At 41.3% G+C, this 26,934-nt stretch overlaps 4 protein-coding genes across 4 annotated transcripts; 2 read left to right on the forward strand and 2 right to left on the reverse strand.

Moving 5' to 3' along the window:
* Positions 1 to 1,931: 1,931 nt before the first annotated feature.
* Positions 1,932 to 5,216, forward strand: LOC121884226. Its single transcript, XM_042392915.1, has 3 exons — positions 1,932 to 2,594; positions 4,080 to 4,311; positions 4,410 to 5,216. The coding sequence occupies exons 1-3, from the start codon at positions 2,259 to 2,261 to the stop codon at positions 5,147 to 5,149; spliced, it is 1,308 nt and encodes a 435-aa protein (XP_042248849.1). The 5' UTR covers positions 1,932 to 2,258; the 3' UTR covers positions 5,150 to 5,216.
* A 2,329-nt stretch (positions 5,217 to 7,545) lies between these two features.
* si:dkey-66i24.7 lies at positions 7,546 to 9,870 on the reverse strand. The gene is made up of 2 exons (XM_042393197.1): positions 9,670 to 9,870; positions 7,546 to 8,542 (listed from the first exon to the last, which is right to left on the reverse strand). The coding sequence occupies exons 1-2, from the start codon at positions 9,761 to 9,763 to the stop codon at positions 7,938 to 7,940; spliced, it is 699 nt and encodes a 232-aa protein (XP_042249131.1). The 5' UTR covers positions 9,764 to 9,870; the 3' UTR covers positions 7,546 to 7,937.
* A 272-nt stretch (positions 9,871 to 10,142) lies between these two features.
* On the forward strand, positions 10,143 to 17,032 carry armc5 (armadillo repeat containing 5). Its single transcript, XM_042393196.1, has 7 exons — positions 10,143 to 11,103; positions 11,194 to 11,224; positions 11,332 to 11,442; positions 12,758 to 13,652; positions 13,739 to 14,511; positions 15,111 to 15,243; positions 15,482 to 17,032. The coding sequence occupies exons 1-7, from the start codon at positions 10,720 to 10,722 to the stop codon at positions 16,950 to 16,952; spliced, it is 3,798 nt and encodes a 1,265-aa protein (XP_042249130.1). The 5' UTR covers positions 10,143 to 10,719; the 3' UTR covers positions 16,953 to 17,032.
* Positions 17,033 to 18,938: 1,906 nt separating this feature from the next.
* Positions 18,939 to 20,515, reverse strand: LOC121884327 (cytochrome c oxidase subunit 6A, mitochondrial). Its single transcript, XM_042393088.1, has 4 exons — positions 20,370 to 20,515; positions 19,888 to 19,957; positions 19,463 to 19,605; positions 18,939 to 19,358 (listed from the first exon to the last, which is right to left on the reverse strand). Exons 2-4 carry the CDS (start codon positions 19,955 to 19,957, stop codon positions 19,269 to 19,271), a joined length of 303 nt encoding a protein of 100 aa, XP_042249022.1. The 5' UTR covers positions 20,370 to 20,515; the 3' UTR covers positions 18,939 to 19,268.
* Between the last annotated feature and the right edge of the window lie 6,419 nt (positions 20,516 to 26,934).

Here is a 26,934-nt window from a genome sequence, read left to right on the forward strand (position 1 = left end):
AAATTAAAGGAGAAATGAACTCATCTGCACATCGAAACGTGAAGCGTAACACAGGATCTCATGGTCAAGAAAACTACAATTTAAAAAAAACAAAACAAAACAAAAAAAACATAAATAAAAAAATCCTCCATTATTCACTTCAGGGAGAAGATCTTCTGACCTGAGGGTGTTGAATGAAATTGTTGACATTAAGTAAACAAAAAGCATTTGCAAATTGAGGCTGTTAAACAGTGGGACGTGATCAACAAGTTGCACTTGTAACTGATTTAACATTAAAACAACTGTTTTTCACCTGTGTGCACTCTGGTGTATTTTTTTTTGTATGCTTTTGTAGTCAGTGGTAAACATATTGACACAATATAATATATTTACACACACTTTGACACATTTGAAGAACAATCAGTCATTTTTAAATAGCAGCTGTCGTCTCATGTAGTTCCTCTTCTTGTCCTATTCTACTGAATTAAAGTCACTGTCATATATAATAACGTCAGCTAAAAAAGCCCAAATTTTATGGTTCCAGCTTCTCAAATGTGAATATTTCCTGGTTTCTTTAGTCTTTTATGACAGTAAGTTGAATATCTTTGGGTTGTGGACAAAACAAGATATTTGAGGATGTCATCTTGGGCTTTAGGAAACACAGATCGACATGTTTCACCATTTACTAGATCAGGGCTTTTCAAAGTCTGAGACTGTGAGTGTCCCCTCAGACAAAGCTTGGAAAAAGACGCCCCCTCACCCTCCCTTTGGTTTACTTAGTATTGCTCAATTCCTGGATTCCTAAGGGATCATGATTATGTTATTTGGTCCCATAGACACTCAACGATTGAGCTAAGATAGCCTGATATTGTTGTTTGACATAACTTCAGACTACACTAAATACATAAAAAAAGGTTTGTCTGAAGGCATTTATTAGTTTCTGACTCTGGGAAAGTGGGAAAAACCTTAAAATTCCCCAAAACTATTTTATCTCTGAACTATTAAACCAAATCACACACATTTAGGTTATTCTACATGATCTCCTTTTGATAACTAATGTAATATTTGCCCCCCAGTTTGAAAACCTCTGTCCTAGACCAAATGACTATGCGATTAGATGAGAAAATAATTGACAGATTAATCAAAATGAAAATAATTGTTAGTTGCAGCCCTTAAAAATTTGTGACGCAACAATTTGCAATTGTGTTACTTTGCTTATATTGAGATAATTGGTAATAACTGTTAAAATATGTAATTATATTTGACAAGTCAAAACAATAAATCGTTTGGTCTGTAAAATATCAAAACAAATTCTGAAAAATGGCAAACTGAACACGAGACCCCAGCATGATGTTTTCAAATAGTTCAGCAAAACCAAAAGATATGAAATATACAGTGATATGAAACAGAGAAAAGCAGCAGATCCTTAAAGTCCCCTTCCACTCAATGTGTTTGTTGTCCAGGATTTTTAATGAGGGAGAAGGAGTAGATATCATTTTAAGGATTTTAACAAGGTAATTATGTGTTTTTGTGGGGAAAAAAACATATCAGACTCACATTATTGTTCCAAGTTCTGAGTATTTTTGTATGTCTTAATAAATGCCTGGAGGGGATCTTTAAATATAAGACACTACAACCAGAGACTGCACTTTTTTTGCTTAATAAATGGTTTTAACGATTAAGCAATTATACAAAAAAACAAAAACAAAGTACAGCTACAGATTAATTTGTTGTCGGTCAAGTAATTGTTTAATCAAGTACTTGTTGATTATCTAAGCTCAAAATGGCTGTTTAACAATCTATTTCAGATACAATTTTAACCACTTAGCAAACCTTGACTGAGTTATGTGCTCGCTGTTCCTGAACGTATCAGAGAAAACGTTGAACGACAGCACTTGAAGGCAGCAGACGTTAGCTGTCTAGATGGTGATCCTAGATTTACGTAACTCTCGCGATATTTGTGCGCGTTGTTTCTTCATTGTGCGCGTTTTACAAAAATAATCATGTTGTATGATGTGACAGCGCTGTGGTTAAGGTCTGGTTAGGTTTAGACACAAAAAACTCGGTTAGAGTTCGGGAAAGATCATAATTTTGTTTAAAAAAAAAAAAAAAAATCAATCTCGCGAGAGTTTTCGCGGCGAATCGTGGGTCTGGGGTTACCATCCAGACACTACTCAGCTACATTAGCATTTTGCGGCTGCGCCGCGACACACTAATGACTCCTGTCGTAACTTAGACAAAAACAAAGGTAGGTACTAGTTGATCCACCAACAGCACACATGGACATCAATGAGTGTGTTTTGTCGGCGGGCCGAGCCGTGCTGGACATGGTGGAGCGAGAGTGGCAGCCTCTGTCTCCGGCCGAGCTGGAGCAGCGGTTGGACCAGGCGGTGGAGGAGATCCTGGAGGCTGACCTGATAACAAAACTCAAAACTCAGCCTCCTCCTCCTCCTCCTCCACCACCACCACCACCTGCTGCTATATACGTCCAGTTACTGCAGGATCAAGCTAATGTGCAGCCGCAAGTGTTACACACGACCACATCCAGTCCTGCAGAGGAAGAGACAGCAGAGAGCCGAGAACAGCTGGAGACTGTAGACACAGCTGTAGTCAAGGTAATAAACTACCTGACAAACAAATCAACACATCCGAGACCGTAAAATAAGTTTATACATCTTTAAAAGGGGGTAAGAGCATTAAGCCACTGTTCATGAAGGGTTTGAACGTTGCAACCAATGACTTTATTAATGGTCAGTAGATGATGTTGATGCTTAATTGATCTGTTGTGCACCATTGTTAAAGGAGTTCACAATCTTTCAAGTGTGTCTTAAAACAACAGCAAGGAAAACATGTTTAAACGTTCATTTGGGCTCCTGACTGTTGTTTTAAGGCAGACTTCAAAAACTGTGAACTCGTCCTTTAATCCAGTAACAACTTTTGGGTTACAAAAAATTCCTCCAGCAGGATTTTTGGTCCTTTAATTCATCTAATGGATCATTTTACCTCACTGGAATAACCTGTGGAGATCAGAGCTGCAACAATTGGATTTGAACAAGTCGATTAATGGATCAATAGTCAATAGAAAATTAATCAGCAACTATTTTGATAATACTGAATAATCCTTTTAGTAATTTTTTAACAGAAAATGCCAAACATTGTCTGCTTTTAGCTTCTCAAATGTGATGATTTAATGTTTTTCTTTGTCACACATGATAGTAAACTTATCGTTGGGTTTTGGGTTGTTATTCGGACAAAATAAGATATTTAAAGATGTAACCTTTTAACGGTCATTTCACTATTTTACAACATTTTATAGACAGAATGACTAATCAATTATGAAAATAATCATTAGTTGCAGCACTAATGGAGATTGTTGGTCAACAATTTAATGTTTTACTGCCAACTTGGTGGATTTTTTTACAACTTGGCAACCCAAATGTTTTATTTTACTTGTTTGCAGTGCACATAAACACTTCCAGTGAGTGTTTTTCTCTCTACTGTTTACGTCTTGTATTTACATGATTGTTCTGAGTGAAACTACACTGTAAACAAGAGATTGCACCACCTCAATTAATCTGTTCAAGCAGCCATGTTGCTGTTTTTGGGCTGCAAGGCTGCAACTAACTATTATTTTATTTTCTTTATTGATCGAGTAGTCTGTGTATCTATAAAATGTCAGAAAATTGTGAAAAACCACAATCCAGTGTGACGTCTTCTGTCCAACCAACACCTCAAAACCCAAAGATATTCAATTTATAATAATATAAAAGAGAGAAAAATAGTATATCCTCACATTTAAGAAGCTGGAAACAGGGAATGTTTTGCCATTTTTGCTTGAAAAGTGACTCTGCCGATAAATTAATTACCTAAATAGTTGCAGGATAATTTTCTGATTGACTAATTGATAAATAGTTTCACCCCTATATGATCGTACTGAACTTTTTATGGATTCTTTCCAGCTTTGGGCCCAGATTTCACTGTGCTTGTGATGTTTATGCTCAATTTTACCTTAAATACCATTTAAACCTACTGACTGACTGATGTTTGGAAACTGTAAAATAATTTTCTCCTTTTTTTTTCCATTCACATTCATTCATCAGCACATCGCCGATCTGCTTCAAAGCTCCACATCTAGAGCTCGAATGGCTGGACGAGCTCGCTTATCTCTGTCTCACACCGTCCTGCTGTCCCTCACGCTGCTCTCCGAGCGCGTCAGCTACCGCTGCGTGTCCCGCCGCTTCCGCCTGGAGAAAGGAAACATCCACAGGATCTTCTTCTCTTTCTGCGAGCGCGTCAACATGCTGCAGGAGAGGCTCATCAGATGGCCGGACGGTGGGTTGACGTCAGTGTTGCTTGTGGTTTTGTTGATATCAGTGCAAAAACAGAGCTGAAAATGATAATAGTGGGTTTATTTCATCTCTATTCTCCAGGCAGAGACGCTGTAGAGGCTCTGCTCCCACTTTCCAGTCAGCTGGGAAAAGAGAGGGAGCAGGAAGAAGAGGAGCAAAGTATCCCTCAGGTCCTGGGAGTGCTGGGATTCACACGGATCCCAATCCGCTTGCCTATAGGGAAACATGACGTGGAGAGCGCAGTGCCTGAGGTGAAGAGGATGAAGAGGGAGGCCCATCCCGACTCCTGGCTCAACCTTGAGCTCGTATGCGACTGTAAGGGCCGTTTCCTCCACTGCAGGATCAGTAAAGGATCAGACGTGGACAGAGGCAGCGCAGTGAGAAACAAACTCAAACAGCATCCTGAGCTGATGCCGCCCGGCTCCTGCCTGGTGGCCAGAGCCGGCTACCCGCTCACCGCTCACATTTTAACCCCATACACCACAGGAAGTCACGGACCAAGAGAGGAGCTCTTTAACAAGACGCTGGAGGCACATTTTCACATTCTGGATCAGGCCGTCGCCACGCTGAGAGCCAGATTTCAGAGACTCAGGTATCTGGATATCGGGAACTACGATCGAGCCAGAGCTGTCGTGCTGACCGCCTGCGTGTTGCACAACGTGTTTTTGGACATGGGAGAAGTGGTTCAAGGAGAGGTTGAGAAAGAGGAAGTCATGAGCCAAGAGGGAGAGGAGGAGCAGGAGGAGGATGACGAGGGTGTACGCAGACGTGAAGACATCGCGGACTTTCTGTTTAAACGCTTGGATTCTGAAAGCACATGATGTGTGATGATGTCTGTTGTCGGAGAGAATGAACATTTCTGTAAATTAAAGGTTTATTTTAACAGGATCTCTAACTGTCTGAGTGTTTCTGCACATAAACATCACAGCAATCAGATAACAGGGACACATTTGTTATTAAAGCATTTATATTATGTGATATAACGGTAATTCTGGTTCATTTCTGTGGTTAATTTACCATCATGGGGATAATAATTCATGATAGGATTTTTTAGTTAATTGGAGTGGACATAGAGTTTACGTGTTTATCTTTCACAGCTGCAAACAGTTTCATTTCCACTTTTAAAATGTATTTGAAAAAGTAAAATCCAAATGTAACCGAACCAAATAGACTTTAAAGGTACAATATACGACATTCAGCCCCACTAGATGTCGCATTATAGCACCAGTATCTCAGACTGAAACAAATGTGTGTCGTTTAGTTAATAAAGTTGTAAAAAAAAAGAGTTTTATCTGAACAGACAGCTCATGAAACTCAGATCAAACCGTCAAACTAGGCAGCGCTGATCAAATATGGATCAAGATTCTGGTACTGCATTGCCTATTTCTCCCTTCAAATGTTTTCAGAAACATATTTTATTGTACCGTTTAGCTATAATCTGATAAAGTTTGTGACCCAGCCACCATGTTGAAAACGGCCACGGGGAAGACAGCGAGGGACTCACATACACTAACATGCCATAACCAGCTATCAAAACAAAGAGCAGAGAGACTTGGATTACAACCACTGACTGTATATAAATATGGACGATGTGTCTCCACTTTCTACCACTATGAAAAAGTGCAGCAGAGTCGGACAGCGGGATGACGGTCTGCAGGACACGCCCCCTCAGCCGTCCAGCTGTCTGACCGAGGTTTGAGAGTGGCTGTCCCAGCTGTCAATCATGATGTTCCACCTCCTTTTTTATATCATCAAACAACTAATTAAAAACAAACTTATCAGAAAAATGAGCACTCGGACAAACATCAGCATGATAAGAATGATCTAAAATGACAGAAATCATCTTTGGGAAAAATTTATTTAACGTGTATTTTGATTTTTTTAGTTTGGCTCATGTCCCATCTGCTAACACGACACTTATGACCTATACTGCAACCAGCCACCAGGGGGCGATCGAGATGTTTTGGCATCACCTTTGGGTAGCTGTCATGACGTCCATGTTTATATACAATCAATCATTACAACACACTCAGAGGGAGTGTGACTTCGTTCTCTGCTCAGGTCGCCAGTACGTCACTATATCATTACATAGCAAATAACTGACTTCTAGTGGGATGAATGTTGTATATTGAACCTTTAAGATAGATTAGTTTAGTTAAATAGGTTTTTACTACATGAAAAATTACTCAGAATTACATGAAAAATTCTGACATAATCAGACTTACACAATGGAAAAAAAACATCAATGTTGTTACTTTCTGGAGGAAATCTGGGACATTTTTCCAAATAAGGATAAATATCAACGACTGGTCAGAATATTATATTTGTTTGTGCTCAATTTGATCACTTATAAGTAATACCACAAAACTCTCTAAACACAATTATAATCAATACTAATGTTGCTGTTATTTTTTGCAATAATCACACTAGTAATGAGTTGCACATTCATTACGTTAATAGACTTTAATTATGATATACTGATATCAACACTGGTAAACTATGAAAGTCAAAAACTTCCACTTCCATTAAGGGGCCAAATATTTTTTCCGAAGGGCCAGATTTGGCCCGCGGGCCGCTATTTGCCTACCGCTGGCATAAATGTTTCTAATATTCTGTCCACCACCAAGTATGTAAATAGAGCTCAGCTGGACAAACATTTACAAAAGTAGTGTTTATTGCAAAGCAGTTGTTTTTTTAGAATACATTACATGAAGTTGTTCATACTGTCTGATAACATAGTGTATATTAATAATGAATACAGCTATTGATACCTGCATTCATGTATTTTTTCTGATCATTTTCATACAAAACATGCTCCACTCTTGCATAGACTGACATTTAATATCAATAACTGGTACAGTGATGGAAGGATGCTTGTATTAATATTATATATGAGTAATATTTTAGTATTCTTTTTACTCTCTGATCATAATTAACTTTTCTAGAGCTGCAACAATTAGTCGATTCATCGATTAGTCGATTGTTAGAAAATGAATCATCAACTTTTTATGATCGAATAATCGTTTTTTAAGCAAATATGGCAAAAATGTGTTGGTTTCAGCTTCTCAGATGTGATGATGTAATGTTTATCTTTGTTATTAATGATAGTAAACTGGATATTTTTAGGTTTTTTACTGTTAATTGGACAAAAAAGGACATTTGAAGATGTCACCTTTGACTCTGGGGTGTTATAAGGATAATTTTCACTATTTTCTGACATTTTATAGACAAAATAATTAATCAACAAAATAATTGGCAGATAATTGATAATGAAAATAATTATTATCAATTAATTTTGGTACAAAAATAAGTGATGCACTGCGAGATAAAGAGAAAAGGCCAAACTATTAAGCGATATGTGGACTGTTTTCAGTAAACACAAGTGCTGCCAAGGTATGATATGAGAGTCTCTGTCCTATGTGTCTTATTTTCATTAATTATGACATTTCTCTACAGAGTTCAGACTGGCCAAACTATTCTAAAAACCGTAACAATAAAAATACGCCAACATGACCGAAGAGCCTTCATTTAAAAATATGCTCAAGCAGTGTTCTTCGTGCAGTATCGTGAGAGTTTTTGGTAAGTTCAGATCCGCTTCACGTCTCTTGTCTAATGTCCATCTTTGGGCATCTGCGTGCTGTTCTTCTGAGCCAGGCTGGAGATGGCCTGGGCCAGGTTGTTGATGGCCTCTATCTTCCTCTCCTCCAGAGCTTTCTGCTGGGCCCACATGTTCATCTTCCTCTCCTGCAGCTCCATGTACAGCTGCAGGACGTCCTGCGGAGGCCTGGAGGAGCAGGGAGCTGCTGTCGCGGGAGGCGTAGGGAGGATAGGGGTGAATCTTTTGCTGGCTATGGCCTTGCCCACTCTCGTCCCGCTGAGCTTAGCCTGACGCTGAGCTTCGATCTCCTCCCTGCTCTTGCCCAGGACCTCGTGCATGGCCTTGAAGAACTCCCAGTGGACACTGGCCGCCCCCAGCCTCTTGGCCCTCTCTGCGTTCTTCCTGTACGTGGCCAGCATGTTTCTCCACTTGAGGTCACACTCGTAGGCCTTCACAGTGACATCGGTGACGTCTGACTCCCTCAGTTTGGCGTTCACCTTCACTGCCACCATCTCCCAAAGTTTCTTTTTCTTGCACACCGGCTGGTCAAAAGCCTGATCCATCTCAAGCCGCGTGTTAACAAGGTGCCACGTGGCCTGAAGTGTCCATATAAATTCTAGAGAAGAAAACAAAGGTGGATCATGTCATCGGCAGTGATGGAAGACGTATTCAGATCCTTTACTTAAGTAAAAGTACCAATACAGCAATGTAAAAACACTCCATTATAAGTCCTGCATGAAAAATCGTACTACAGTAAAAGTACTTAAGTATTATGAGCTTGACGTAGTTCAAATATTGCAGTAAAAGTAGTGGTTTGGTCCCTCTGACTGATATATTATTATATATGACATCATTAGATTATTAATAGTGAAGCATCAGTGTTAGAGCAGCATGTTACTGTTGTAGCTGCTGGAGGTGGAGCTAGTTTCAACTACTTTATGTACAGTTAACTAGTTTAGTCCAGTGGTTCCCAACCTAGGGGTGGGGCCCCTGCAAAGAGTCACCAGATAAATCTGAGGGGATGTGAGATGATTAATGGGAGAGGAAAGAAGAAAAAAAAAAAGTTCTGATATACAAATCTGTTTTCAGTTTTTGGACTTTTTCTCAAATCTTTGATTTTTGCTGAAATATTGGATCATTTGAACATTTATTGAAATGAAACCATGTGAGAAGTTTAGAGGGAAAAATCACTATTTGTTGGAGCTGTTAACAACTCATAGACATGTGAAATGTGACCTCGACCACACACTGCTTTTTGTAAGACGTCAAAAGCCAAAAAGGGTTGGAAACCACTGGTTTCATCTTTAACAATGTGTTGTATTTTAAAAGCTTGTTATATTATCCATTGTGTCAAATCTTCATCTGAAAAGTAACTAAAGCTGTCAAATAAATATAGTGGAGTAGAAAGTACAACATTTCTCTCTGAAATGTAGTGGCGTGGAAGTATAAAGTAGCATAAAACTGTCCTTAAGTGCAGTACTTGAGTAAATGTACTTAGTTACTTTCAACCACTGGTAATTGGTTGATAAATTTATGACTTTGCACTGAACCTAATATGTTTTTTTTCCCCAAGCTTACTGATTTTATAATTTGACATGTCCTGTCTAATGAAACAGCTTTTTGAAGCTACCAGATAAACATATAGTAATGAATTCATTGGAGGCAGAGCCTGCGCACTCATCAGGCCCTCCTCGCATCATGCGATGACTGGATGAAATCTAACTTCAGGCTACGACTACTGACCTGTTTTTGTTTTATCTGCGTCCACACTGGACACCACCGTCTCTTTTCCTTCCACTTCAGCGCTTTGTATCACAATTGTTTCGATCACCTCCATGCTGCTAAACCACCACCATTACAGTTAAAGTTGTTTTTTTATTAGCGGCGTATCTACCGCGGAATTTAACAACCTCTCAGAGGCACCGATGCGCTTTCTCGCATCGAGTAAAACGATGAAAATAGCAACGTCACTCGACAGATAGGGAATTGTAGTCCGTTTTGGTTAACACAAACGGGTTTTTGAGTAGTCTGCCGTTCCAAATGAACTACAATCCCTTAACCGCTGCGACCTGCTTAACACAAGCCGCACGTTCTCATCGCCACGGGGAATGTAGTTTTTTAAAGAGAGGAAACGCAGCTGAGGCGCTGATAGGCAGCGACGTTCTGAACTACACTTCCCAACATATATCTATCCGACCCTCCTCTTCACTCCCTGCTCCCTCCCTCGACCGCCCCTGTTTTGTTGTTTGGCTAAAGATGGCGTTAGCGGCTAACACAGGCGATTGCTTTTTGTTTCACAAAAATTATTCGGCCAGTGGTTTCAAAACATTGATCAAATAGAGCTTTAATTCGTCATTTAATGTGCAAACATGTGTTATATTGAGCAAGTACACGTCCACTACGCAGAATAACGCTTGGTCGGCCTTCTCACGATGTAGGCCTGTTTTGTAAGGGAGTGGACCGAAGCTGGTGGGACTCCATCTCCCGTCAGCAACTGCGGCGTCAGGTGGTACAACTTTATTTTTCCATGCTGGTATCTGTAGTTTTCTGACCACACAAGTGTTATTTGTGGGGAAACTTTTGTTTAAAAAAATATGAGTGGACACAGTAAGATCACATTTCACCAGCTGAGTTATTAGTTTGTTAATTGAAGGAGAAAAGGACATGTTGTTTGATTTCTCAGTATTTCACTGGAAGCCTCCAGGGATGCTCCACAGTGTGTGTTATATTTCTGTTTACTGAGAGGAGGAACATTAAGGTTAGTGAACCCGTGGTGTTCCAAGCAGAGGCACCATGGCTGCATCACCTGTGCAAGGTGACTGGAAACAATCTCGGGCACACGTCAAGGAAGGGCACCCATCATCACCCGAGTCCTCTTTGACCTGGTGCTTGACTCACCTCTCCAAACCCCGATCAGGGGCTGAACATGGTAAGGCAGACTCAGGCGGCGGCAGAGAAATGGACAAGAGGTCCAGAGTCTCTCAGTGGCGAGCCCTGGTTGCTATCCGGACTCAGCACATCAAGGGTGACAAGGCTGGCATCGCCCGATTCAGAACTCGAGGCGGTCTCCGGCCCCTGTTGGACCTACTCGGGCACCCGGAGTGCTCCAGGAAAACCCTGGACCTGGCTCTCAGCATCCTGGCCAACTGCTGCACTGAGCTGGAGACGCGTATAGAGGTGAGATTAAAGAAATAATTAAGAAGGTATTGAAAGCTGATATGATTAAATCTATAAATTTGCTCACATTTAAAACGTCTTCCGCTACAGGTTCGTAAGCTTGATGGAATAAATGTTGTAGGTAAGTGAAATCATTCACCCGTGTAACTTTTTAATGACGAAAGGCAGGATTTGCAGTCATTTTCATCAGATCATGTAATCCTGAAAGATAATTCTTGACTTTCTCAGTGGACATCCTGAAAAGAAATGTGGCCCTGGAGACCGTCCAGAACCGAGCAGCCCGAGCTTTGGGAAACTTGGCCATGGATCCAGAGAGCTCAGCACTCATCCACTCTGCCGGTAAGTCAGAGGAGAGAAATGTTAGTGTGTCTCACTGCAGCGTCTTTAGTTGGCAGTTTTTCCTGCATTCAGAATGAGATGCAGTGTGAATGCTACTCGGGCAGCAGAATTATACAAGATGGTCAATTTATAGTAACTTATAATTTTGCTTTTCTTTTGGGTAGATAGAAACATTGACATTTCAGGTTTACGCTTCCAAGAGCTTATGTGCAGAGTGAACATCCTAAATATTAAAATGTTTAAATTTATAAAATGACTGGAAATATAGAATATGGCTTTGTAGTAGACATTCATACTGGGGAAACTACTGTTTCATTTTTATTATTGAGATTAAGGCTGCAACTAACGATTATTTTCACTATCAATTAATCTGTTGTTTATTCTCTCAATTAATCGATTAGTTGTTTGGTCCATAAAATATCAGAAAATGGTGAAAAATGTCGATCACTGTTCCCCAAACGCCAAGGTGACGTCTCTAAATGTCTTGTTTTGAATCAGAGAATTTTTTTTTACTTAAAAAAAGACTCAAATTGATTAATCAATCATCAAAATAATTGGCAACTTCTCAATTAATTTGCTAATTGTTGCGGCTCTAGTTGGACATCCTGTCGGCCAAGTCGTGCGTCAACCGCCACTCACTCCATACGTTTCCTGTCTGTGTCTTCACAGTCAAACTATATAATAAAGGCAAAAATGCCTAAAAAAAATTGTAATTCATTATCAGTGGAGAGAAGGAACATATGTGCAGAATCTTCAATAAGGAGAGGTCAGTTAGAAGTGTATAACAATATTTATTGATATTAGCGACATAAAGATTTTTGGCGATTAGACTCCAACGATGATGAAGCATCGTCATAAAGTGTAGGCCCACATGAAGATAGGAGACAGGATATGATCACCCGGAGTCTAGACGCTGCTGCTGTTGGTGGTGGAGCAGAGCCAGCAGGTGGTTAATGGAAAAACCTTTGGACGAGTCTGACTGGATACCACGGAGGTCATGGTGGTGGTGATGGGGAGGAGGAGGGTTGCTTAATAATAGGTCAGAGTGGCAGCGATATTTAAAGAGCGGCATCTAGAGAGTGATTAGCATGAGGAATGCAGGCAGATGTATCATTAGTCAGGTGTGGTGACGTCGGTAATGTGAACGAAGCGGTTTTTTGACAGCGTGGGAAAGCGGCTGTGATGGAGAGAAACAGAATAGGAGGAAATGGCAGACGTTCAGTTGGAAACGTCTGTTCACGTTACCATTAATCAACACCTGCCAAATGTTTTTGTCCTCTGTGGATTATTAATACGTCTCTTTTCTTTCACACAGGTGGCGTTCCTCTTCTCCTCCTCTGCGTGTCTCTCTCCTCCGCCCCGTCCTCCCCCACTGCTGCTCCACCCAAAGACCCCTGTCCTAAACTGGAGTGCGCTCAGTCGGCGGCCCGAGCCCTCCTCTACCTCTCCGACACGCCCTCGAACCGCCTGTCGCTGCTCACCCAGGGGACCTTATCTGCCCTCGCCCCTCTCATCGCTCCGGAATACCCTCAGGGGCTGAGACGGGCGGCGCTCAGGACCCTCCACGAGCTGACCCGGAGCTGCGGTGTCGAATGCGCCAGGGAGGTGTCGCGTTCCGGCGTCCTGGCGCAGCTCGGTGTCATGGCGTCGGGGGAGTCGGGTAAACCTTTCGAAGAGCTGGCACTGAAAACCCTGGCCAACATGTGCTCCCAAGGCTGCTTGCGCCCTCTCGTGGGGTCGCTCGGGGTCATTCAGAAATTCACCGAGGAGGTCAAGAGGGACCCGCTGAAGTCTGGAGTCTTCCTCAAGGCGCTGTGCTTGTGCTGCAAGGAAGCAGTCAACCGGGCTAAGGTGAAGGAGAGCGGCGGACTGGAGGCGTTAATTGGCTTTCTGGCCGCCCATCAGAGTCACCCTCTTTCCCGGCTGGCCATTCTGGCCTGCGTAGACTTTGTTTTTGATGAAACCGCCATGGAGCAGTTGCAAGAGTTGGGGCTGGTCCCTCTGCTTGTCGCCCGACTAGTCGAGCTCACCAGAGGGGAGGAACCACCTCCTGAGAAGATGGATGTGAGCATCACCTCCAACATGTCTCCCACTGAGCTCCTGCCTTCAACGTGTTTTGACTCTTTTGACTTTCCCGCTCCTGAAGGCTACAAGAAGGAGGAAGCTGGTCGGGAGCAAGGTCTCTGCTCATCAAGCTTTTTAAGTCTCAGGTATGTAAAATGACATGAACGGTTATGAATGACTGTATCATTCTATGATTCTTTTTTAAACCAGATGTTTGTTGTGGTTTCTTCAGGTCCTGGTTGGTGTCTGAGGGATTGATCTCTTCTGAGGGGGATCTTCTGGATTCCTCGGGGAGTGTCGACGGGGAATGGGCGAGTCTTCAGATCCCGCCGTCTTCATCCCCTCACACCTCCTCCCCGAACCCTGATTCTCATTCCTCTCTTAAAAACTGTTCCCCTTCCAACCCTGTTACCTCCTCTGCTTCTAAAAAAGTAGCTCAGCCCTCCTCTGCGTCATCTCCAGGGAAAGTCACCGATCCGCCTCCTTCTAGTCCTTCTACTGCACTCGCATCGCAAAACCAGCCTGGTTCCTCCGCCGTCTCTTCTCCCACTAAAACACCAGTTTCCCCATCAAAGTTCACATCCCCCCACAGACGGAGGCAGCGGGCTCACTCAGCAGCTTGTTTGACAAAAGTCACTCTTGATACGCCTCCCTCGGTGCCCCGTACGATGGCGTACCACCACCCTTACCACCCCGAACCCTGGACGCCAGAGTCTCCCATCCTGCTGCTGCTGTCACGTTTCTCCCACGCCACGGACCCGAGCGCCGCTCTGGTCAACTCAGGCATCATGTCCGGCTTGCTCTGCTACCTCACCCAGCACCAGGACCCCAGCAGCAGGTGCTTCCGTATGCTTTGCCGGCTGAGCTGCAACCCCAACTGTTTGCAGGCGTTGGTCCGAACCGGCTCCGTGGCGCTGATTCGCCACCATCTCTGCCAGAGAGAGCGAGGATCAGAGGGAGAGAAGAGGCAGACGGACCGAGTGAAAGCCAAAATTAAACAACTCGGTAAGAGAAAGAAGATGTTAGTGAGGGAGGCATGTTGATCAGTAACCTGCAACACTTTGGTTCACGATAACTTTTGACAACCTAAGAAATTTCAACAGAACCAACAGTTACTCGTTGCCTTATTAAATTTATAGATAATGCAAATTTGTGAGTGAGTAAATCATTTAATGTAATTTTTTTGCCAAGAATAAGTATCAGGAAGTAGTTTAAATAATTAAATACAATGTTTTTAATCATTTTTCATTATCGATTAATCTGCAGATTATTTTCTAGATTAATTGTTTTGTGTATAAAATGTCCAAAAATTGTGAAAAATGCCCACAGTGACGCCCTCAAATGTCTTGTTTTGTCTAATCAACAATCAATCCAAAATCCCCAAATCCAAACATATCATACATATGACACATAAAAGTTTCAATCATGCTGAGCTACCAGTAAATGTTTGGTATTTTTCCCTTAAAAAGTGACTAAAGCGATTAATCAATTATCATAGTTGCCCGTTAATTTTCCGTCGACTAATCGATCAATCAGCTAATCACTGCAGCTCTATTCATTCTATACAGGAGCAGTTTATAATTGTGCACTGACTGTCTGTGTAGGTTTGGCTCTTCTCAATAATCTGCGTGTCCAGTGTGAGTCTGGATTCGGCTCTGGAGTTCTCGCCCATGTGATGCTGTCGGGCTCCGAATCAGACAAGATGAACTGTGCGCTGTCGCTGCCGTTAATCAGCAGGTGAGTAGCAGGACTGTTTTCAGAATTTAACGACTGAAAAGCACAGGAATGTCGTAAAATGTACTTTTTTTTTGTCCACAGTTAATTTTAAAGGATCTTAAAGACACTGGGCATCCTGATAAAAACAGTTTTAATTTACTGGTTTTACAAAGGAACTAAATATTCTCAGATTTAATTTGATGATCAAGAACAATCACAGCAACATGAGCTTTACGAAGCCTCTTTTTTTCTCCAACAGCAACAAGCTCCTGTTGAAGAAACTCCTCCTGGACAGTGGCGGTCTCCTCTTGGCTCTTCAGCCCCTCGGTTGCGATGACGACGACATGGATGAAGACCATCCCGCTGAAGGTGGAAGGTTCCTCTCTGATTGGTTTAATTCACCTCATTCAGGTCTGACCTCTCAGCTCCACTCGCTGTACTTTTCTTTCCTGATCGGATGCTTGTCCGCCCTGATGAGCGGCGTCAAAGTGGAGCTCGACAGAAGACATCTCAACCCAGTTAAACCACAGACAGTCAGTAAAAGTGACAGCGCTTCACCGCCTCCCTCTAAAAAGCCTCGCCTAGCTGACATCTGTCCTTACGGTTTGTCGAACTTTGACCTCCTCTTGCTGCTGGACGACGGGACCGAGGTCCCAGCCAACAGGGAGGCTGTGGCCGGGGCGGAGGGCACAGACGGGGTCGGCTCTGAGTACTTCAGGGCTCTGCTGAGAGGCGGATTTGGAGAGGCTCAGGGTAACGTGGAAGAAGCCATCCATATTAAAGATGTCAGCACAGGTATGCTGCTCCCGGTGCTACATTACCTGCATGGATGTCGCCTCAGGAAGGACACAGAAACAACAAAGGCGGAGGATAAAGGAGAGACGGGAGGACACTGTCAGATTTTGGACACATTGGTCCTTGAGGGACTGGATTTCTGCAAAAAGGAGACAGAGGAGCACTCGATAGAAAACCTGGACTTCCAGAAAACACCTCTAGGCGAGATGATGACCGGAGCGTGCAGGTTCTTGGTGACTGAGCTGCAGAGAGAGTTGGAGGATCTCTGCGTGTCTCTCCTCCTGTCCTGCTCCACCAAGGCCGCTAGTCGAGCTGCATCAGCTCCCGCAGAGGACAACGCCGAGAAGGCCGCATCTAAAATGGACCAAGAATGCCTGGAGTCTGCCGAGGAGAACCTGGCCAATCGAACATCTGAGCTGGAGTTGACTGGCTTCGAGGCGCAAACGGAAAATCTACAAGGACAGACGAAGAAACCGAACAGTTTCCTACATCAAACAGACAGTAAAAAAAGCTCTTCTGCTGTTCAGAAGACCAGCAGGGAGCTCAATCCAGCTTCAGCCGTCGCCCCGGTTTCTAGACCGAGCTGTGCGTCAGGCGTGGACAAATCCCTCGCTCAAGAAGAGCTGAAGGTAAGACCAAAGAACTTGATGAAAAATTCAGCAAAGCTAAAATCAAATTCTTCCTCAGAAGGCGGCGCAGGAGGTGGGATCCTGGCCGCTCTCCTCCCGCAGATTTACTGGTTTTCGCAGCGGTACAGCTACCCAGCGCTGGGTCGGGCCTGCTTGTCTCTGCTACTGGGCTGTCAGGACTGTCCTCGGCCCTTCTTCTCCTCCTCCCTCGCCGGGGATTGCCTTCGCAGACTCGCCAGAGAGGCCGACTGCACGGAGACTCTGAAACAGGATCTACTGAGTCTGGCTACGGCTGCTCTGAGCTGAACAAGGAGTGAAACATTGAGTGACGTGATTGACATGAATTCAGAGGGCACAGATTAAGTCGACTTGCTGGGGGGGGGGGGGGGGGGGGCGCGGGGGGCTTATTATAAGCTTCTAGAAAAGTTGCCATTGTAATAATTTTATCAAATGTCTGAATAGTACAAATGCAGGTTACAACAGCAGCATCATTACCTGAAAAACATGCTGTATGAATTTCTTCAGCACTAACAGAATGTCGATTTATTTTCATAATTTGAAAGCCTGAATTTCTATTTAGTTTGTAGCTCGTCACAGCATGACATAATGGTGTTTATAATTTACTGTTAACTTCGAATGACATTTGTATTGTGATTTTTTTTTTTTTTTTTTTTTTTTTTGAGGGTGGGGGAGTGTACGCAAATGTCTATAATGCATTTGATAAATGTCATTTAGCTGGAAGTACTGGAATTATCAGGGTTGGTCTTAGGAGCCAGTTGTTTATTTTGTACATAGAGATAATATGGAAATAGCAGATATACAGTGTGTAGATTTCACCTGTCCCATATCAATTTATGCCACTGAATATATAAATTTATGCCACTTAATATGTTGTTTGTGTGTGTTTTCTACACATTGATCAGAGCACACGGCTTCAGGAAATGTCAGTCGGTTATATAACAGCTATTAGATTCTTGTGAAATCTAGTGTGTCCAGAGGATGAATCCTTATGACTTTTCATTCAGTGTCTCCCACAAGTCAGATTTCTCAGGTGTCCAGCGCCTGGCGTGCTACGAAATGTCGCTAAATGTTAGCGTTTTAAAGGATAAGACTGGAGAGATTCTATCAAATCACATGAAAATACGAAAACTAACAGTGTCTCTCAATACTTTCTGACTTCCCCCATTTGTTCCTGCTGTAAATCTTTAAAAAAAAAGGTCACAAATATAGTTTCATTTTCAAAAAAAGCTAAATCATTTCCTTTTTAAAATAGCTGGGCGCTGTAGTTTGTAGCAAACATTGCACAAACAAGAGGAAATAGTGCTATTTTCAGCTGCAGGTTAATACACATTTGGTCCACTAGTGAGTTTTTACTGGGGCTGCCCCATAAATGTTTATGATTGAAATCATTTGTCAAGAAGCTCCTGAGTCATTATACATAAAGACACGTATGATAACAACATGACAGACTGTAAACTTTTACAAACAAACCACACAAAGTGGAAGAACAGGGCAGTGCAGAGGAGCACGGGGCTCATCTCTGTTCCGCTTCTCTCGGCTCTGGTGCTGAACGTTAGCGAAGTGACCAAACTGCCTTTGAAAGACGCTGATACAGTCTCCTCTGCTGCCGTCCGGTGAGACTCTTCAGCTGACAGGAGAGATGCTCTGTACTGCCCTTCGGTTTTATAACTAAACTACCAGGATGCACAATTTTTTTATATTTCTCTGCCTGTGAGGGAAAAGTGATGTTTTCACATCACAGATGATGAACAAAGGCATTAAAATGTGTCTTAAAGGTAAAACATGAGACTCATGTGGGGGCGGCTGCTCTGCAGGTGTAACTTGATGGAGGCTGACTGCTCTTATAACCATAAATAAGGTGTATTGAAGAGAAAACATCAGTAATGTTGACATTTATGAGAATAAAAAATATCCGTAGAAATAGCAGGAACTCTAAGCACATGACAGATTTATACACCAAAGTCGACCCCCAACTTGCCACCTGAGTCAATGCATCATCCTGAAGGTCTGAATACTTTAAATTCAGGTGCAGCCTCAGTATTTACAGCAGCGAGACAGTTTATGTGGGATCGACTCAGAATAAACTACAGTGGCCATGAGGAGCAGGTTGCAACGATGCGGCTCATTAATCGTTTTTGGACAACAATGGAGGTCTATGTATCTATATATAGTGTGTTTTGGCCTTTTTATGGGTTTTGTTGACAATAAGTAATTACAGAATATCAGCAGCTCTGTCCTTTAAAGCCCCAATGTGCAGGATTTCAACATGTCTGACCTTGATGACCTTTATTGGTTGTAAAAGAAGACACAATGAGAGACTGAAGTCCATTCTGCTGTAACCAGTGAAACCCTTGAACATGGACGACATTTAGATAAAAGACTTAAGTGCTGATTAAATTGAGCACTACTCTCAATTAAAAAAAAAAAAAGAAATGAAATGGCACTTCTTTTTAATACAGCATAAAGTGGTTTTATTCCTGTCTGAGTTGCACCGCTTGATGGCGATGCTGCTTCGCCTCTGCTTTGGTCAGTATAATTAAGCCAAGTACACTGCAGACTGGAGTTTAGAAAGGTGCAGCTAAAGAAATGTGACTGGTCTCCTCAGTGATGGGAGCTCTCGAAGCCATCGGGCAGAGGGTTGGCGTGAGGGTTGTGGAACAGAGAGTGGTTTCCGTCTCCCCAGGGGAATTTCTGTAAGGAGACATGTTAGCAAAGTCAACAACAGCAACAGAAATACTCACATACTGTTGTGTAAATCATACTGGGAGAGTAGGGGGAATGACACCGAGACTCACCTTGGTGCGGATACGCAGGTGAGGATAAGGCACAAACTCCGGCTGTTCATGAGAGTGAGCCTGTGCCTTCATGTAGGCGTTGACCATGCAGACGGTGACACCAGGAGCGGCCAACACGAAGGACAGTATCTTCCAGGTCCTCGCTGAGGAAAAACCATTAGTGAAAAAGCACACGACTCAAGCACTGAATAAAGCAGGTTAACAACTGTGTGAACAATATAAGCATAAATTAGAGCAGCTGTCCTACTATAGAGTCCATACCAATGATTAAAACTGATTATCTGCCAAAGAGCGTGAATGTGCAGGCCGGCTTCCAGCTCTGCAGACATTTCAGTTAATGCACAACAACAGGCTCAAGAGGGGTCGTTGCATACAGGAGGTCTGAATTTTGTTTGTATGGCAGAGACAGGAAAAGACACACTGACCTCCTCCCTCATGGCTTGAATGCGACGCAGCGGCAAACACACGACGAGCGGCCAAGGCAGACAGAGACATCTGCAGGGGGTTTAAAGATAGTTATTGATATTAAACTTGTATAAACATACTCACTCATGATGAATGTGATAGCACAGCGACAGCACACTTCAATCTTATGTCCCACTAAAGACGTTTAAGTAGATTAAAATGCTTTATTTTCATGTCAAGGGGGCTTTGATAACCTTTGTGCAGACCCCAAAATAGAATAACATAGAAATAAGTCATCGAAAGAGAACTTCTGTACAAAAATCTGATATTTGTGATGCAATAATTAGCAGAAAAACATAATTTATATGACTGAAAATGGTTCTTTACAAATAAACAAGAGATATAATACAGTTAGGGTTGAGGCTGGGCCTACTAGGGTTGCTGTTTATCAAGAGTACTATTAATCTAGCTGAAAAAAAAAAAAAATCAAGGGGAAACTTACTGTTCTGCAGGCAGGTAATATCTAATATGTTTTATTTTCCTCTTATTTTTCTGGCGAAACCGTTGCTCATTTAATTTTCTCCTCTTCTCTGCTTGTTTGTCCTTCAGTCTGTCCTCAGTTGAACTCAGTGTGTCAGACTCCTCCCCGTTTCAGTCTGTCGCTGAGCCAAGAAACTTTATATTTGGGCAAGTGCAAAGGCAGGCTGATAAGTGACGAAGAAGAAGAGGACGGTGGGGGGTGGAGGAGGATGAGACTGTGTTCAGTCTATATTAAAAAAAGACTGGAATAAGGGCAGAGGGCTTATTAATTCTCATTAATGGCCTAAGCTAACGGAGAAGGCTTTTTTTTTTAATATAATCATTGTGCCAGCTTTCACTTTTAGTTTCAGGCTGTTCAGTCCTCACAGTCGTTCTTTGAAAGCACCTGGGGTTCAGTTGCAGGTCACAGGTGCAACATGACGTCAGTTTATTTGAATTCCCTCATCATCACCGATGGCTGTACATCCTAGTTGTTTTTCCCTCTAAATCAGATTAACAGTGACATCGTAATGTAAAAAAAATATAAGCCAGTGAGGCCAATGTTATTATCTCAAAGGCAAGACCTTCGGGATTGAGATCTCTTGTACAAAAAACGACTTAAAAGTTATATTTTTAAACGTAATAGTTCACAGGCTTCTAGGCTTTCTCGAGGTTTTGATTGTCATATGATATTAACAGTGTAAATGACAACATATCCAGTTTCATATCAAAATAAGTTGGTTTGTCATAGAAAGAGAAGTTATTAGAACATTTTAATATTACAATATTGACAAATATTAGCGATGCTGTTAAATGTATATGTTTATATATACTGTATCTATATGTGCATAAACAAAACAAATAACAGGTTAAGTGTTTAAAGGACGGGTTCACAATTTTTCTAGTCTGTCTTAAAACAACAGTCAGGAGAACACTGACGCATGTTTTTTCTTGCTGTAATCATTCCTCCTGCTCATACTGACCATTAGAAGATCCCTTTATAATGCACTTACAATGTAAATGATGGGGGCCAAAATCTGCAACCATCATTATGTGCAAAAATGTATTTAAAAGTTTATCTGAAGCTAAAATGAAGTTGCAGGTAAGCTTGACTGGACACATGAGCTGCACCTTATAGGTTAGTATGACTGCTAAGTTCCTAGCATCCCTCTCTGGGCTACTAAGCTACCAGGAGCAAAGGTTTAGCTAAATATCCAGCGTGACAGCTGAGTTGTTTGATTATAGGGTTTATCTGCGTGCTGCTTTTCATGTTTTGTTCTGTGTGGTGTTGGTATGCAAAGGCAGCATATTGGGCCTCAAAGGGAGGAAGAAAGAGAGAAAAATGTGAGCTAACGCACCTGTTTGACTGATGTTTTGTCCTCCTTTGCTTGATGCTGTTTTTACTTGTGTTCTTTACATTCAGAACTGTTTTAGTGTTAAAATGTGATGACAGGTGTGGAGATGTTTGCTTAAAGGACGGGTTCACAATTTTTGAAGTCTACAAATTAACAGTGAAACATGTTTTTTCATTCCCTCTGTTCATATTGACCATTAGAAGATCCCTACATAAGGCACTTACAATGGAAGTGATGGGGGACAAAATCCATAGTCCTCCTTCTGTGTAAAAATGTATTTAAAAATTTATCTGAAGCTAATATGAAGCTTCAGCGTCCAAATGAGTCAAATCAAGTAGATATCTTTCAACGTTACAGTCTTTTTAGTGCTAAAGTTCCTCTTCTTGTTACTATACTTCCACCGCAGCTCAACAGGGAAACACTGTCTGAGGAAACACAAAGAGGGAATTTGATGCTAAAAAAGCTCATATAAGCTTCACATCACAACTTTTAAATGCATTTTTGCACAAAATGACTGTGAGGACACCATTGACTGTATATAAATATGGATGTCATTACAGCTCCCCGGAGGTGAAGCCAAAACATCTGGATCGCCCTCTGGTGGCTGGCTGAAGTACAAGTCATTAAGCCCGTCAAAATACACGTCAAATAAATTATTACCAGAGATGGTTTCTGTTATTTTAGGTCATTCTTATCATGCTGATGTTTGTCCAAGTACTCATTTTTCTGATAAGTTTGTTTTTATTTAGTTATTTGATGATATAAAAAGGGGGGTCATGATTGACCTCAAACCTCCGTCAGACAGCGACTCTACTGAGCAGACTCTGGCTGCAAATGACATCACACAAGCAAGATGGCAGCTCCTGGAAAGGAGGTATCTTGGCTTCACTTTTGCATAACGGCAGGAAATGGAGACGCATCATTGTCCATATTTATATACAGTCAGTGGATTTTGGCCTCCATCACTTACACTGAAAGCACATTTGAAGGGGATCTTTTAACAGCCAGTATGAACAGGAGGAATGATTACAAGGAGGAAAACCTCTTTCACTGCTCATATGGAAACATGATTGTTGTTTTAAGACACTCTTAAAAAATGTGTCAACCTGTCCTTTAATACAAACTATCCACCAGATGGGGTAGTGTTGCTATGAGAAAACTGTCCTTAAAATGACTTCTCTTTTACTTTTGGTCACTTGTGTTAAGCTCACTTCTGCACTGGAGTTCCTTCCTCTTTGGTTGGTTTTTGTACTCAGTTCACTAGTTTGGACTGCAGAAGTGACACTGTATAACCTTTAAAATAAGATTTGTGACATAGAATTGGATTTTGGCTTATATATCTGTATGTTGAATCAGTTATTTAGATACTAAACGGCATTTAGCCTTAAATTTGAAACATTTGAATCCACTGAACAACAAATAAAGTTCAATAAAATATAATGAAATACAAAATGCAGGATTCATTATGTGCCAAAGTAGGTCTTCATACCTTTATTTTCACGTTGACAGTATTCAGAAGAACAGAAGCAACAACTAGCTGCTCCAACCTGCTTTGCATTTGAGGAAATATCTATTAAGAGTTAATGCACAAATGTTCAAATGCATACACAGACAAAAAGGCGCCACTTCTTTCGTTGGTGATTCTTGATTTTCACACTGTTAGTAATGCCTTTGTGGTCTCCGTCTAGCCAGTTTCAGGCTGAAGTGCCAATAGCAGCCGGAGCCAGCGGTGATGTCAGTCAGTCACGCAAGCAGCAGCCAGTCTGAACGTCTAGCACTTGTGTTATTGTGGGCAGAGGAATCAAACACACACCATCTCAGGACAGACGTATACTGGAAGATAGACACGCTGAGGTATGCATGTACTGCAGGTGTGCTGCCAGAGCTCCAACCTGCAGACATGTCGTTTATGTCAAGGAATCTGCCTTTAACTTGTGTCTGTATGCAAGTGTTAAATTAGAAGTAAAAATAGAAATGTATGCAATATAGAAGTTTCTAAACCCGTAGCAAATAATCTAATTTTTTACATTTTGAATTAATTAATCACCCTTTGTTGTAAGTCCTAGCTGGTTTGTCTTGCCTCTCAGATTAACACTGACATCTGAAGAATTTAGGCCACTGAGGCCAATGTTATTACCTCTGTGTCAAATCCTTTGGGACTGAGATGTCTTGTACAAATATGACGTAAAAGTTATATTTCTAAAGGCTTTCTAGGCTTTCTTAAGGCTTTGACTTGTCATATCTAACAATAAATGTCAGTTTCTTGAAATGACAAATTCACTTTTCTTGTTAGAAAACTTATTTTATAACAAAATATGCTGGTATGGTGCAATATTTTGACCCACAATTTAATGAAGCTGGTTATCTCTTTAGATCACAGCTTAGTAATTACAGTATAATTACTCAAAACGTGTGGGGCACTTACAATAATTACACAGTACAAGAGAAGAGGGGGGCAAAATGAGATGTCTAACACATACTGTATATTATTTTTAGCCACACTAGAGTGGCTCTAGGGATGACAGTGTCAGTCGTTCCACCGCTTTGTTCCACACTGACTCAACAACTATTGGACTGATTGCCAGGAAATTCTGCACAGTTGTTCACGGTTCCTGACTGACCTTTGGGGAAATACTTCAGCAAACAGACATTCATGGTTCCCGGACAACTTCTACTTTTTAGGCTGACATTTGGTGATGTTATTTTTGAGTGAAATGTCTCAGCAACTGTTGGATGGATTGTCCCTAAACTTAGTAAAGACATTCATGTTCCCCTCAAGAGGAATTGTATGAACTTCGGTGATTCTCTGACTTCAGTATTTTGGTTTATGACAAACACCATGGACGTATTGTAAGAGCTGGATAACGAACTAAAAATGGCACCCGGTTCCTGCTCGGGCCATAGACTTTACATTGTGATGACATCACAGATTATTAAATTGTTTTTCTTGGCTTGCGGAAAGTTTTAAAAATATAAAACCTCCACGGATCGAAAATTCATAATAGAAAGAATCATAACTGACCTAGTTTGCAGTTCAAGGTGTCCTGTCAACAGTTTTACAGACGTCTCTTTTACATTGGTGGTCTATGAGGAAAATACTTTTTCGGCCTCAGGGGGATTTTTCGCTACAATACCGTGAGTGACCACTGGGAAAAATTGGCTGCAAGGCGGAGCAGCGGCGCCATGAGCAGCACTTATAATACATCCATTCCAAACACCAGCAAAACTTTGAGTGTTGTGCTAATTAGCGAGTTAGCATGCTAACACACTAAACTAAGATGTTAAGCTAACTGTTATCTGCTAAACATCAGCATGTTAACATTATCATTATAGGCATGTTGCATGCTGACATTAGCATTGAGCTCAACATTACAATTATATATTTGTCCAAGTGGTTAATTATATTCAATTACTTAAATAAATTTAATTAACCAACACAAATTATTGGGTGCTCTCGTAGGCTGATGGTCAACATACCACTTTACATCTGCAACTAATGACCATTTTTATAATTGATTAATCTGTTGATTATTTTCTCAATTAGTCTGCCAAAAAATGGTGAAAAATGTCAATCACTGTTTCCCAGAGTTAAAGGTCATGTCCTCAAATGTCTTGTTTTGTTTTGACCAACAGTCCACAACCCAAAGATATTCAGTGTACTGTCATAAAGGACTAAAGACACCAGAAAATATTCACATTTGAGAAGCTGGGATCAGAGAATTTGGCCATTCTTTTCTTAAAAAAAATGACTCCAAACAATTAATAGATTATCAAAGCAGCTGGTGATTTATTTAATTGTTGGCAACTGATCGATTAATCAACTACTTGTTGCAGCTCTATACCACATAACCACAATGTCCTCAGTTTATAGGTTATTCACTGTCAAATATCTGATCTTATCTATTTTATCTGGTACAGGATACAAATCCTCCACACCAGACAACAAAACAATATCACAATATACCTATTTAAAATAACAATAATTACCCAAATAATCAAAAATCAACTTTATAATTATATAAAATATCCCTTGTTGACCTGAATTTAAAGTGATGAAATGATCACTGCTACGTTCCTCTTCCAGCTTAACGCCACTGTCTTGACAGCAGTGAATCTGCGTGTCCTCGAGCGCTTTCACACCCGGGCAACAGAGAGAAAAGACACACAGATTTACAAGGAAAAGACGGGACAGACTGTCTCAAATGGCACAGGCTGCTTTCACCTCTGTCCAACATCACACACACTTACTGCATCGCATACAATCCACAGTTGTCTTTCTTCTTGGCATGAAGGACACAGACAGGAGTGTGTGGGTTTGCAGCGATGTACTCATCTGAACTCAGAGTACGCACGTTTTTTATTTGCATAACACAGTTTACCCACATTTGAGGATGACCTAATGCTACAGTATATGCTATAAATTAATAGGTGGTGTCAAACTGAAAAAGTCTTGTCTGGAAAATAAAGAATATGAATTTCTGTTAACCTTGATTTTGGAGGTGATAGTTTACCCAATTTAGTATTTACACATCATTCTGTACAGTATGTGTCTGTCTTGTGCAGTTTGCTGTGTTGAGTCTACAGTGTTTCCTCCGGCTGCTGTATAAACTCCACACCCACTGATGGAAATGCTGCATTTCATCAGGTTCAGGTAGAAAACCTGCTGAATCGGTACCTTCTGTATGTGGTTATCCATCATGCTGGTGACAAAAAGGACTGCTGTGTTCAATACTGGACAGACGCTCAGCTCAGGAGAAAAAACGAACATAGAAAGCCTCTGAAAAATAAAGGAAAACTACAAGTCCGCAATTTAAATTGTATTTAAAACTATACCTGAATGGTAAAACTACCATAATTAAATACAGTGAAACAGTTATTGGCTGCTTCATGAGGCACAACACAGTAATGCTAATTAAACTAGTAAACATACTGTACATTACTAGACTCTGCCTATTAAGATCAAACAGGTGATGTATTTTGTGTCTTTTAAATCTCATCTTGAAACGTTATTTTATCATAAAGCTTTTATGAATATTTGATATGTTGCTGTGTAACTACATTTTATTCCCCACTGTTTTATGATCTCTCTTTTTATTTTATTTTTAATTGGTTCATTAATTCTTCTAATTCTGTTCTGTTAAGCACTTGATAACTTTGCTAAGAAAAGTGCTATATAAATAAAGTTTATTATAT

Source organism: Thunnus maccoyii, chromosome 18 (genome assembly GCF_910596095.1).
Source record: "Thunnus maccoyii chromosome 18, fThuMac1.1, whole genome shotgun sequence".
NCBI lineage: Eukaryota > Metazoa > Chordata > Actinopteri > Scombriformes > Scombridae > Thunnus > Thunnus maccoyii.

Coding starts and splice junctions, on each gene's coding strand:
- LOC121884226 (XM_042392915.1), top strand. CDS start 2,259: ATGGACATCAATGAGTGTGTTTTGTCGGCGGGCCGAGCCGTGCTGGAC. Junction 2,595..4,079: donor TAGACACAGCTGTAGTCAAG/GTAATAAACTAC, acceptor TTCATTCATCAG/CACATCGCCGATCTGCTTCA. Junction 4,312..4,409: donor GCTCATCAGATGGCCGGACG/GTGGGTTGACGT, acceptor TCTATTCTCCAG/GCAGAGACGCTGTAGAGGCT.
- si:dkey-66i24.7 (XM_042393197.1), bottom strand. CDS start 9,763: ATGGAGGTGATCGAAACAATTGTGATACAAAGCGCTGAAGTGGAAGGA. Junction 8,543..9,669: donor CGCAGATAAAACAAAAACAG/GTCAGTAGTCGT, acceptor TTTCTTCTCTAG/AATTTATATGGACACTTCAG.
- armc5 (XM_042393196.1), top strand. CDS start 10,720: ATGGCTGCATCACCTGTGCAAGGTGACTGGAAACAATCTCGGGCACAC. Junction 14,512..15,110: donor AGCCAAAATTAAACAACTCG/GTAAGAGAAAGA, acceptor CTGTCTGTGTAG/GTTTGGCTCTTCTCAATAAT. Junction 15,244..15,481: donor TCGCTGCCGTTAATCAGCAG/GTGAGTAGCAGG, acceptor TTTCTCCAACAG/CAACAAGCTCCTGTTGAAGA.
- LOC121884327 (XM_042393088.1), bottom strand. CDS start 19,957: ATGTCTCTGTCTGCCTTGGCCGCTCGTCGTGTGTTTGCCGCTGCGTCG. Junction 19,606..19,887: donor TTCAAGCCATGAGGGAGGAG/GTCAGTGTGTCT, acceptor GTTTTTCCTCAG/CGAGGACCTGGAAGATACTG. Junction 19,359..19,462: donor ACCTGCGTATCCGCACCAAG/GTGAGTCTCGGT, acceptor GTCTCCTTACAG/AAATTCCCCTGGGGAGACGG.